This window comes from Danio rerio, chromosome 1 (assembly GCF_049306965.1).
Source record: "Danio rerio strain Tuebingen ecotype United States chromosome 1, GRCz12tu, whole genome shotgun sequence".
Lineage (NCBI taxonomy): Eukaryota > Metazoa > Chordata > Actinopteri > Cypriniformes > Danionidae > Danio > Danio rerio.
This window is the reverse complement of record NC_133176.1, coordinates 44,733,272-44,746,837: the sequence shown is the minus strand read 5'-3', so window position 1 is coordinate 44,746,837 and position 13,566 is coordinate 44,733,272. Positions and strand designations below refer to the sequence as shown.

General features: G+C 38.7%; 1 protein-coding gene across 1 annotated transcript in view; it reads right to left on the bottom strand.

Moving 5' to 3' along the window:
* The window catches only part of wu:fc34e06, an 83,521-nt gene extending 82,383 nt beyond the window's left edge, over positions 1-1,138 (bottom strand). The window contains exon 1 of the mRNA XM_073953148.1: positions 1,050-1,138. Within this exon, the coding sequence (XP_073809249.1) occupies positions 1,050-1,072 (23 nt within the window). The 5' untranslated portion in view covers positions 1,073-1,138. The remainder of the gene's footprint in view (positions 1-1,049) is intronic.
* Between the last annotated feature and the right edge of the window lie 12,428 nt (positions 1,139-13,566).

The following is a 13,566-nucleotide window of genomic DNA, read 5'->3' as shown; positions in this document are numbered from 1 at the left end:
ACCAATCGGCACCCCAGCACTGTGAATGACGATTAATAAATATTACAATGAATGTATTGTTCATTGTTTGTTCATGTTAGATACTACATTAACTAACATTAACAATAAAAGGAACCTTAATGTAAAGTGTTATCTTTTTTGTGCACTGTCACATTACAAAAAAAATAAAAATTTATAATAATCACTCACACACATAAAGGTTTCTCTGTAAATACATAAAAAACAAACTCTGATATCCGTATACCAGCAAACCCACAAATTTCAAAATAAATTGGCCACACCTCAGCAAGTTCTTGAACTGGACAAATTACAATTGGAATTGGGAAATGCTTTTGTCAAGCTACTATTTAAAAACTTTTACACTTTAACAAATCAGTTAATCAACAGTTTATTCGTTTATGACTTAAGAATGCTTTTTTGTGTATATACTTATATACTTTTTTGTACAGTTTTAGTGGTTTAAATTAATAGATGACTAGGTTTGTCATGTTATTTAGGAAACAAAAACAGGGTAATAAGCCGCTTGTACTTTTTAATGTTAGTTTACTTATTTACTTCATTATACATATAATTTATTATACAATTCACAATATGAATAAATCCCTTTGTAGTTCAGTAAAATTGTCAATCTGAGTAAAGATCTTATATCATAAAATCTGTCTGTCTGTGAGGCAATTTACAATTTTATTTGTTCATTAAACCTAAAAATTACATTTTAAAACACTTTAAGAACTTCCAAGTTTGACTTGTAATGCCAGCAACAAAAAATCACTTTTAATATTAATTTTAATTAAGTTTATTCCTGCTTCCTTACATGAACCTTAGCTGAATATAATTTTAAATACAATAAATAATTTGCTATTTAAAATGTATAGTTAGTTCAATTCCAAATATGGCGCAACCTTGCTTTTAGGTGTTTGTAAAGCTGATACAAAATAACAACAAATCAAACAAGCAGATGGAGAGAATTATTTAAACATCACATATAAATGTCACATATATTTATTAAAGTATTATAATAAGTTAAATAATGTCAATCTTTCGCCTACCTCCTTCTGCTGTTCAAAGTCATAACAATGTTTACCAAATGGTACTGCAGTTCTCTACGTGTTTTGTCTTAGTTCAAAAGTAAAAGACTGAAAAGATCATTTTTGAGTGATACTATATCAACTGCAGGTTGACGTTTGTTGGGTGTGGTTAAAAAGTGTAGTTTGGCAACCGAACCCTTTCTGTACGCAATACAGAAGAACATACTGATGGTATTATTATTTCCAATCCACAATGAAGGGTGTAAATACAATGCTGAATACTGCTAAGTTGAATGACAGGAATTCATTTATGTCATGGTGATAAAAGGTGTTTTGGTGACTATTAACACATCTAGTCTGATTCAAGATAAAAATAAGTGACATGAATAAATATAAGGTAAAATATAAGTAAAATAAGGCCTCTGTGCAATAGAGGAACAAAAAACAAGAATAAATAACATTATATTGATTACACATGACAAAACAAGCAGTAAACTTGAATTATTGTTAATTTGTTATCATTTTGGCCAGGGTGGGAGAAAAGGTAATTACATGCATCCAAATACTATTTTAGTTGCTTGATGGTATGAGGGATTTGACAGTGAACTTATCTTTGAAAACATGACTGTCATGAGTTGTTACTAAAATGGCAGGGTGTATACAATGGCCCCTCATAACAGGGGTTATAATATAACCCCTCTTCACAGCTCACCTCCATTGCAATGATCTCTCTGCCACAAATATCATCCTGAGATTTCAAAATGTGAATGTTGAGGGAAGATGAAATGATTATCATCAAACATAAATTAAATCATTATGTCAAACATTGTCCCCTCCAACCCCCCTTTATATCACATTTAAATTAAATAAATTAATCAATAATGGTGAGCACAGTATCTGCGGATGTTAATAAAAATCAATAAAGCTGCAGCAAAACTACATACTAAAATGCTATGAAGAGTATATTTATATAAATGAGTTATATTTATAATAACAGATTTAGGGTGTGTGAGAGTCAGTGTTACTGGTTATGGGCGTGTCTAGGAATGTTCAAAGCACACAATACTTCACTCAAATTTACGTAGACAAATCTTTATAGGGAGGTGGTAATTCAGAATGAACAATCACTGTATAATCTTTATTTAGTCTAAAGGCTTTTCCAAAAATCCACACCGATATCTCACCTGACTTGTAAGCCAACTTCTATAACTTAATCCCCTGAAATAATTACCAATAATTAGTTTTCTGTGATTTTAATTACATCCTATTTGGAAATATCAGTATGATAACTATTTAAACTGCTGTTCAAATGCCAATAAAACGCGCAGCGTTGTAACAGCATATTTACGGAAGCAAAAGCCAGTGAATCTGATAAATGCATCTTGACAGAACTTTTATTACAGACATGCTTTTTTGTTTAATATGTGTTCATCTTTGATGAATTAGTATAACATTATAGAAAAGTAAAGGAAAAAAGCTAATGTGTACCCTAGCAAACAAAAATATCTAAATGTTTACTTTATATAGTCCTAAATTGGTTTAGCTCTGTTTTACTGCCATTATTTGTGCACATGTCTATAGTATTTATTATAATCATTTATAATGAAGATTTGTTCTAGTGTTGGCATAGTATCCATGCTTAATTATTAAAAATGGGTCTTGTTCTTCTTCTTCTTGTTGTTCTTATTATTATCTGTGCTAAATAACTTGCAGTTGAAGTAAGAATTATTAGCCCCTTTGATTTTTTTTCTTTTTTTAATATTTCCCAAATAATGTTTAACAGAGCTAGGAAATTTTCACAGTATGTCTGATAATATTATTTCTTCTGGAGAAAGTCTTATTTGTTTTATTTCAGCTACAATAAAAGAAGTCTTTAATTTAACACTATTTTAAGGAACAAAACTATAAGCTTCTTTAAGGTATATATATATTTATTAATCTACAGAACAAACCATCATACAATAACTTGCCTAATTACCCTAACCTGCCTAGTTAACCTAATTAACCTAGTTAAGCCTTAAGATGTCACTTTAAGCTGTATAGAAGTGTCTTGAAAAATATCTAGTCAAAAAAATAAAAAATAAACAGAGGGTTAGTAATTCAGGAGGGCTAACAATTCTGAATTCAACAGTATTTCTACTTTAGGTTTTCATGGAAACCTTTTACTTACCGATCTTAGTTGATAAATAGAAAATAAATGCATTTATTAGAAATATTTTTGTTTAATTTAATATTTAGTGTCAATTTTAGTTAATTTACATTCATTCATTTATTTTATTTTCAGCTTAGTCCCTTTATTAATCTGGGGTCGCCACAGCAGAATGAACCACCAACTTATCCAGCATTTATTTTACACAGCGGATGCCCTTCCAGCTGCAACCCATCACTGGGAAACATCCATACACACTCATTCACACTCATACACTACGGACAATTTGGCTTACCCAATTCACCTATACCACATGTCTTTGGACTTGTGGGGGAAACCAGGAGGAAACTCACGTGAGCATGCAAAGTCCACATAGAAATGCCAGCTTAGCTGACCCAGCCAAGGCTTGAACCAGCGACCGTTTTGCTGCGAGGAGATCTTGCTACCCACTGCACCACCGTTACACCTAATTAATTTACAATGTAGGCTATATAATGCATAAACATTCAAATCTATGTATTTATTTATTGTACGTTTAAATGGTAAATAAAATCAGTTTTTTAAAAAAGCAGTGCAACTGTTTTCAAACCAGCATATTTCAATGAAATTTTGGGAAATGAACATTGAGATTTTAATCACAGAAGTTATTCATATTTTAAAGCATATTCAATTATTCAAACTGTATCAGTTTAACTGTTGTAATGCAACATAAAAAAATCATTTGAAATAATTAGAGTCCTTGTCAATGATATTAAATGATATTAACTTAAGTCATTATTGCTTAGCTCAGCCTTGAGAGAATGTAGGCTGCACCAAGTATAAGGGAGGATCCTTCATTTTTGAAAAACATACTTTAATGAAGAATAAATAAACCAGTCTGACCAGCTTTCTTGGGCTGCAGTTCAATGATAATACAGTGAGACAGAGGTCAAGAATTGGCAAAGGATTATATTGTGATGAGATTCAACATTTGATATACAGATAGAAAATTTCAGCTCAAAAATGTGACTTATAAAAAGAAAATTAATTAACACTGTCATGTGTTGGTAAATATTTTTTTATAACGATAGCTTTATAATAAAAAAAAATAATAAAATAAATTCTGATGGTTCCGTTTAAATAATTTGAGTAATTTGGCACATATGCCTACTCTAGCTCCATCAGTTAACGGTAGACAAATGTGCCATCAGTATGAAGACTTTTACATGTAGGCTGGCATACAGTAAGCCAATTTTATAGTCATATCGTAATCATTTTATAATATTAACAAAATGTAGCCTAATTAAGTGACTGTTGTACTCTGATTAGTAGGCCAACTCATAATGATAACAAACATTGGCATTGAAACATTTTGAGCCATTAAGCGTATGAATGTAAAAAGATCTACATTGAAGCATCAATGCAATCAGGAACCGTAATTTTTAAGAGTTATTTTTTTTTGTTGTATTAATCAGGTATTAAAAGAAAACAGTTTCTGGCTACATGTTAAAGTCCATTTTATTCAACTTCTACTTTCATTTATATTATTTTCACAGTTAGTGTCAAGTTGCAGGATGTTTTGTCAATCAAGTACAACAGCTGGGGTGTACTCGCTGAAAATTACGTCAATCACTACCAATTATCTGAGGAGAATCTAGACAAACTTCATTCTTTAAGCTGTGGGGGTGAGGAAAAGCATCCTCTGTTTCCACTATACTGCTAACTCTATTAAGATTTTAAATCTGATATTTGCAACTAGTTTTTCCCCTTCAGGGCACCCATGAGCTATTTATGCGCGTCACTCATTCACAAATGACATGTATGTACAGTCATGTGAAAAAAATAGAGCACCTGATGAAAGCCTGGGTATTTTGTAAGGTTTTTTAAATATATGGTTATTTAATCTCAATTTTAACAATGCAGAAAGATGAAGGTAGATTAACTAAACAATTAAAACTGAAAGAGGACTTTTTAAGATCTTCTGTAAATGTATTTCTACCAAACTGCATATTCTAACTGGGGAAAAAATTAAGACGCCCTACCCCCTAGCTAGTGTTACGCCCTTTGGCTGAAAAAACTACAGAGAGACATTTCTTGTAGACATCTAACAGTCTTTAAAATCAGTCTGAGGAAGGTGTAGCCCTCTCTTCAATACAGAATCATTTCAGCTGTGAGATGTTTGAGGTGTTTTTTTTTTTTTGTATGTACAGCTCGTTTCAAGTCACCTTACAGCATCTCAATGAGATTACGATCTGGGCTTTGACTTGGCCATTCCAGGACTCTCAATTTCTTAGTTTTCAGCCAGTACTTCGTTGATTTACTGTTATGCTATGTTATGGGTCATTGTTGCATTGCATGCTCCAGTTTCGTTTAAGGTTTAATTTTTGGACACATATCTCACATGTTCCTCAAGCACCTTTTGATACACCATAGAATTCATGGTGGATTATGATGGTGAGCTGACCAGATCCTGCTGCAGCAAAGCAACCCAAAATCATGACACTTCCACCTATGTGCTTTACAGTTGGTATGAGGTTCTTTACCTTGAATGCTGTCTTTGGTTTACGCCAAACATGTTATCTGTTCTGGTTTTCAAAAAATTCTATTTCAAATTCCAATATTCCATAAGTCCTGGTCTTTGTCAATACTCTCTCTGGCCTTGATGGATTCCTCCTTGCACACCTCTCATGCAAGTTAAACTTGAGCATTGTCTTTCTGATTGTAGAGACATGCACTTTCATATCAACAGTAGCCAGAACCTGCAGTAGGTCCCGCTTGACATTCATCGGGGTAAACTTGAGGTGACCTCTGCACCTGTCTATGATTTGAGCCATTTTAAGTGAAAATAAATGTGAGGGTGTCCTAAAATTTTCCTCAGTTACAATATGCATTTTTGTAGAATTAAATCAACACAAGATCTTGAAAAGTTTTTTATTTTTTTATTTTATTTGTTTAGTTATATTACCTTACTATTTCAATATAATTTTAAATTCAATATAGTTAAAATTCCAATTCAATAATCTTAGAATAAACCCAGGCTTTCATAGTGTGTCTTTCACACTATGAAATGAATTTTTTTCACATGATTATATGTATGTATGTATGTATGTATGTATGTATGTATGTATGTATGTATGTATGTATGTATGTATGTACATACAGCTGAAGTCAGAATTATTAGCCCCCTTTGAATTGCTTTTCTTTTTTACAGTTTTTCTCAGTCGCTTTGGTGTATTTCTCACAACACTATTTACATTTGCACATCAATTGATGCATTCCTCAAAACTATTAGTCATTTGTGCACATCATAGTAACAGTTTCTCATTCCTTCCAACAAATTGCAAATGCTTTTGGACATGCATCAATTGCTTTCATGCAACTCTACTGTTTTATTACATTATCATTTGCTTATGTCATGTCAGTCAAAATTAACTGAACTTGTGAATGCTGAATAGTCATTCCATATAAAACTAATAGTCCTCGTTTCATTACTTGAGTCATTACATACTAAAATGTTGAAGTTGTTCTCAAAATCTGTCAAGCTAATTAAAAAAAAAAAATCTTTAAATCTTTTATTTTTCCCTGTAAATGTCTCCATAATTGAACAATTTCATGAATGATTTACAGACTATGTTGTAGATTCAGTTTCAATATATACTGTAATGTTGTATACAGTTACACACAGCTCTACCCAAAGGAAGTTTATTTTTGTTGTAAATAAGGGTGTATTTATTCTTTTGCACAATGCTGTGAATAAATTACAATTGCAAAGAGCAAATGCAGTAAAAATGTGAAAGTTTTTAATAAAAAAAATAATAAAAAATTAATAAATAAATAATAAATAATATAATATAATAATAATAATAATAATAATAATAATAAATTTATTATAATAAATTAATTTAATAATAAATTAATAAATTAATAAAAAAAAAACAAAAAAACATTTTAGGGACAAAATTATTAGCCCCGTTGAGCTAATTTTAAGTAAAGCATCGTTATACAATAACTTACCTAATTACCCTAACCTGCTTAGTTAACCTAGTTAAGCTTTTAAATGTCACAGCTGTATAGAAGTGTCTTGAAAAATATGTAGTAAAATATTATTTTTACCAGAAAGACTTTAGGAGGCAGAAAACGTTTAAACATTTATTGTGAATTGTTTGCTTCAATGAGAGTTCGTTATGGTCCTTTCATAAAGTTCTTTGGAGTAAGCCCCGTCTATAGAGCAGAACTCTGGATGAAACAGAGAATGATAATAGATAAGATAGCTTAAATTGTATATTCATGCAAATCGTGCCCTGATGGGCAGAGAGATATATAAGAGATCCAACATGAAGATAAAACGAAGCACACAATTAGGCTAATATATGCTAGAAGCCCAGATGAAGATAAAAGAGAGAGCATGCCCCAACAGGTAGAGGAGAGAGCGTGCCCTGACAAGCATAAGAGAGAGAGCGTGCCCCGACAAGCAGAGGAGAGAGAGATTGCCCCAATGGGCGGAAAAGAGAAAGCGTTCCCCGACAAGCAGACGAGAGAGAGTGCCCCGACAGGCAGAGGAGAGAGCGCGTGCCCCGACATGCAAAGGAGAGAGAGACAGAGTGCCCCAACGGGCGGAAAAGAGCGTGCCCCGAAGGGCAGAGAGGAGAGAGAGAGTGCCCCGACTGGCAGAGGAGAGAGAGAGAGAGTGCACCGACGGGCAGAGAGGAGAGAGAGAAAGAGAGAGTGCCCTGACGAGCAGAGGTGAGAGAGCGTGCCCCGACGGGCAGAAGAGAGAGAGCGTGCCCCGACGGGCAGAGGAGAGAGAGCGTGCCCCGACAGGCAGAGGTGAGAGAGCGTGCCCCGACGAGCAGAGGAGAGAGAGTGTGCCCCGACGGGCAGAAGAGAGAGAGCGTGCCCCGACAGGCAGAGGAGAGAGAGCGTGCCCCGACGGGCAGAGGAGAGAGAGTGTGCCCCGACGGGCAGAAGAGAGAGAGTGTGCCCCGACAGGCAGAGGAGAGAGAGCGTGCCCCGACAGGCAGAGGAGAGAGAGCGTGCCCCGATGGGCAGAAGAGAGAGAGCGTGCCCCGACGGGCAGAGGAGAGAGAGAGTGCCCCGACGGGCAGAGGAGAGAGAGCGTGCCCCGATGGGCAGAAGAGAGAGAGCGTGCCCCGACGGGCAGAGGAGAGAGAGAGTGCCCCGACGGGCAGAGGAGAGAGAGCGTGCCCCGATGGGCAGAAGAGAGAGAGAGTGCCCCGACGGGCAGAGGAGAGAGAGAGTGCCCCGACGGGCAGAGGAGAGAGAGCGTGCCCCGATGGGCAGAAGAGAGAGAGCGTGCCCCGACGGGCAGAGGAGAGAGAGAGTGCCCCGACGGGCAGAGGAGAGAGAGCGTGCCCCGATGGGCAGAAGAGAGAGAGAGTGCCCCGACGGGCAGAGGAGAGAGAGCGTGCCCCGACAGGCAGAGGAGAGAGAGCGTGCCCCGACAGGCAGAGGAGAGAGAGCGTGCCCCGACGGGCAGAAGAGAGAGAGCGTGCCCCGACGGGCAGAGGAGAGAGAGAGTGCCCCGACGGGCAGAGGAGAGAGAGCGTGCCCCGACAGGCAGAGGAGAGAGAGCGTGCCCCGATGGGCAGAAGAGAGAGAGCGTGCCCCGACGGGCAGAGGAGAGAGAGAGTGCCCCGACGGGCAGAGGAGAGAGAGCGTGCCCCGATGGGCAGAAGAGAGAGAGAGTGCCCCGACGGGCAGAGGAGAGAGAGAGTGCCCCGACGGGCAGAGGAGAGAGAGAGTGCCCCAACAAGCAGAGGAGAGAGAGATTGCCCCAATGGGCGGAAAAGAGAAAGCGTTCCCCGACAAGCAGACGAGAGAGAGTGCCCCGACAGGCAGAGGAGAGAGCGCGTGCCCCGACATGCAAAGGAGAGAGAGACAGAGTGCCCCAACGGGCGGAAAAGAGCGTGCCCCGAAGGGCAGAGAGGAGAGAGAGAGTGCCCCGACTGGCAGAGGAGAGAGAGAGAGAGTGCACCGACGGGCAGAGAGGAGAGAGAGAAAGAGAGAGTGCCCTGACGAGCAGAGGTGAGAGAGCGTGCCCCGACGGGCAGAAGAGAGAGAGCGTGCCCCGACGGGCAGAGGAGAGAGAGCGTGCCCCGACAGGCAGAGGTGAGAGAGCGTGCCCCGACGAGCAGAGGAGAGAGAGTGTGCCCCGACGGGCAGAAGAGAGAGAGCGTGCCCCGACAGGCAGAGGAGAGAGAGCGTGCCCCGACGGGCAGAGGAGAGAGAGTGTGCCCCGACGGGCAGAAGAGAGAGAGTGTGCCCCGACAGGCAGAGGAGAGAGAGCGTGCCCCGACAGGCAGAGGAGAGAGAGCGTGCCCCGATGGGCAGAAGAGAGAGAGCGTGCCCCGACGGGCAGAGGAGAGAGAGAGTGCCCCGACGGGCAGAGGAGAGAGAGCGTGCCCCGATGGGCAGAAGAGAGAGAGCGTGCCCCGACGGGCAGAGGAGAGAGAGAGTGCCCCGACGGGCAGAGGAGAGAGAGCGTGCCCCGATGGGCAGAAGAGAGAGAGAGTGCCCCGACGGGCAGAGGAGAGAGAGAGTGCCCCGACGGGCAGAGGAGAGAGAGCGTGCCCCGATGGGCAGAAGAGAGAGAGCGTGCCCCGACGGGCAGAGGAGAGAGAGAGTGCCCCGACGGGCAGAGGAGAGAGAGCGTGCCCCGATGGGCAGAAGAGAGAGAGAGTGCCCCGACGGGCAGAGGAGAGAGAGCGTGCCCCGACAGGCAGAGGAGAGAGAGCGTGCCCCGACGGGCAGAGGAGAGAGAGAGTGCCCCGACGGGCAGAGGAGAGAGAGCGTGCCCCGACAGGCAGAGGAGAGAGAGCGTGCCCCGATGGGCAGAAGAGAGAGAGCGTGCCCCGACGGGCAGAGGAGAGAGAGAGTGCCCCGACGGGCAGAGGAGAGAGAGCGTGCCCCGATGGGCAGAAGAGAGAGAGAGTGCCCCGACGGGCAGAGGAGAGAGAGAGTGCCCCGACGGGCAGAGGAGAGAGAGAGTGCCCCAACGGGCAGAAGAGAGAGAGCTTACCCCAACGGGCAGAGGAGAGAGAGCGTGCCCCAATGGGCAGAGGAGAGAGATTGTGCCCCAACGGGCAGAGGAGAGAGAGAGCGCCCCGACGGGCAGAGGAGAGAGAGAGCGCCCCGACGGGCAGAGGAGAGAGAGAGTGCCCCGACGGGCAGAGGAGAGAGAGCGTGCCCCGACGGGCAGAGGAGAGAGAGAGTGCCCCGACGGGCAGAGGAGAGAGAGCGTGCCCCGACGGGCTGAAGAGATTGAGAGTGTGCCCTGACCGTCCGAAGAGATTGAGAGCGTGCCCAGACGGGCCGAAGAGATTGAGAGCTTGAATCGATACCAAATTGTCTGTGTCTGCATCGCGGCTCTAGCTTTATGATATAGCATAAGACTTGTTTATATAATGTTGATTCCAGCTAGAAAAACATTTAGAACTAAATGATTTAAGGCCATAACGTTAGATATGTGCTCTTTCAGACATTAACTTGCATATCATGATTCAGTGACTACATATAACGTTAATAAAACAAGAGTTAGACTTAACTCATGCAGACTATGTATACACGTAATGAATAAACACAGAGTATAAGATCACTGAGATGGAATGGCTAATGAAGATGGCATGAAATCCCAATAAATAAGATTGACAGTGTTTAACCAGGCTGTTTTCAGTAAAATCGCATGATCATTCTGGTATCCAGCATAAAAGGCTAAACAGCGAAACAGATTGTTTAGATGAGCTTATATACATGGCTTGCTTTGGTTGTTATAGGCAGACACAATAATTATTATGAATGACATGACATTTCAGTCTTCCTGGTAGAACTATAGCTAAAGCTTTCATTTACTGTCATCTTGGCATAAAGTTATTAGAAATGAGTTATTAAAACTATTACATTTAGAAATGTGTTGAAAAAAAATCTGTTAAACAGAAATTGGGTAAAAAATTAAACAGGGGGCCTGAATAATTCAGAGGGCTAATAATTGTGAAATTCAACTGTATGTATATATGTATGTATGGAGGAATGAATGGGTGGATGTTACATAGAAAGCCTAAACAGACAGACAGACAGACAGACAGACAGACAGACAGACAGACAGACAGACAGACAGACAGACAGATAGATAGATAGATAGATAGATAGATAGATAGATAGATAGATAGATAGATAGATAGATAGATACCATCACAATGATGAGCCACAACTGAGCGCCTATTGGTTACGACTGAAACAGTCGAGTGGATTTTTTTTTTTTACCTTTCAAAGACATAACAAGGCCAGACTCAGTTCCCATATAAACGCTCACAAACTAACTAAGAAATGTAAACAGTCGAGTGGATGTGACAATGTCTATGTGTTTACGTTCATTTTTCCTGTATTTTAGCTTTTTTTTGTAAGTATAATAGCCTATAGGCTATTTACACAACTTACATTTTACTAAATTTTAAATTACTCAATACTCAATTATAAAAGATTAATGACTTTTAATTTGCATAGCTGTGTCAGCTCATGTTTTTCAGCCATTATAAATATTATTATTATTATTTATTTTATTATTATTTTTTGTTGTTGTTTAAAAAAACGTGGTCACTGTTCATATGAAGTAAAATAAAAAGTGTTTGCATTCAATTAACTTAGTCAATAAAACGCAAAAATACAATTATAAATGTTATATGAAGAAAGTAAATAAAAAAGAGTGATAGCTATTGCTGTGCCCGTAAGGGTTCTGCCCAGCCTGGTTGAATGTTTCTTGTCTCTTGTTTATCTTACTTATTTGGTTTTATTGTAATTTTATTTTTATTTATTTATTTATTTTTTTTGACGTGCTATTTTATATACGTGCTATTTTCGTATTTTCGTTTGGTAGTATTTGTTCTTTTTTGTTTCATTTATTTTTGTGTAGTTTGCTTTAATTTATCTCTCCGTCTGTTTTGTGTTGTCTTGTTATGTATTTTTGTCTTGTTTTGCTCCACCTGTGAGTCTCTTGCTGCTGGTTTCCTCCGCCCGGCTGCTAGACCGGTTCTGAATCGGAGTCCTGTAGTATCTTCACCTGTGCCTCTTCACAGGCCCGGAGACCCAACTGCACGCTCAGACAAGCGCAAAGTGCTGCACTTCCAGACCTGTCGTTTTCTCAGACAGTGCCACCTGCTGTTGGGTTGGGTGAAGCGGCAGGTACGGAGACCCAACTGCACGCTCAGACCAGCACTTTCTAGCAAGTTGCAACATCAGAAACGCCAGTGGGGTTATTGATAATTAAAGCGATTCCTGAAAATTACCAGGTTTTATGGCATAAATCAATGTTATGTAAAATATTACACTAACAAACAATTATTTCAGTGTTTGATTTGATTAAAATAAGTGTCAAAAGAGCATTATTTTATGATATTTACAGCTTGCTCTTACTTTATGTATTAATGTACCATTCTGGAACAATTTTCTAGCAATGTTTTCTAGCAAAATAAAAAAAAAAACTTTAAAGTAAAAATGTTAAAACAAAATGTATACTATATAACACAATTATTATTTGTAACATTTTAGTGCTACATATTACTGTATTATCTATCTGAAAGTGCTCCCAAAGACAATAACAGTAACACAATAACAGTTTATCAATTATTAATAAGTTCTGTAATGATTACAAATACGTTTTTGGAAATCAAAATATCAGCTACTCTGCATAAAATTTACAATATAAGCTCTCTAAGGTGAAATCAAAAATAATTTGCTTGTTGTGTGTATTTTTCCCCACATTGATATTACAATTTTAAAAAGGGGTCTCTGCCTACACTAATAAAGTGCACCAAAGACTGCAGATGTTTCCAGTTTTTTTTGCTGTAGAAATGAAAAATCTCCCCAACAAGAATGTAAAGCATTTATTTTACTTGATGTTATTTTCTACGTAAAAAAATAGTTATTACTCTAATTATTTTATTACTCTATTATTTTTCACAATTTTTCTCTGCATTGTTTACAGCTTGTAGGACCTCATAAAAAAGTACCCAAAAAAAAAGTTTGTTCTGAGAAAATTACTCAGAGTACTATGATTTATTGTATGTGAAGAAATTATTGTATATGAAGATAATATTAATTCTCTCAACTCAATACGAAACAGTGATAAATCCTTAATGAATAAAAAAGGACAAAAAATTGTCTGAAAATATAAAGTAACTGAACAAAATCTATTTACAAATGCAATGAAAAAAAATACAACAGAATCAATGCATTAAATCAAAATCTAGTATATTTAATATTTCATATAATAATGTATTCAATCATAGAGTAATATTTTATAGTAGAAAAAAACTGTTTAAATTACAATTTAGAAGCAGCGGAATTCAGTTTAGTCGATCTTTTAAACAGCAGGTGGCACTGTGAACGTCTGGAAGT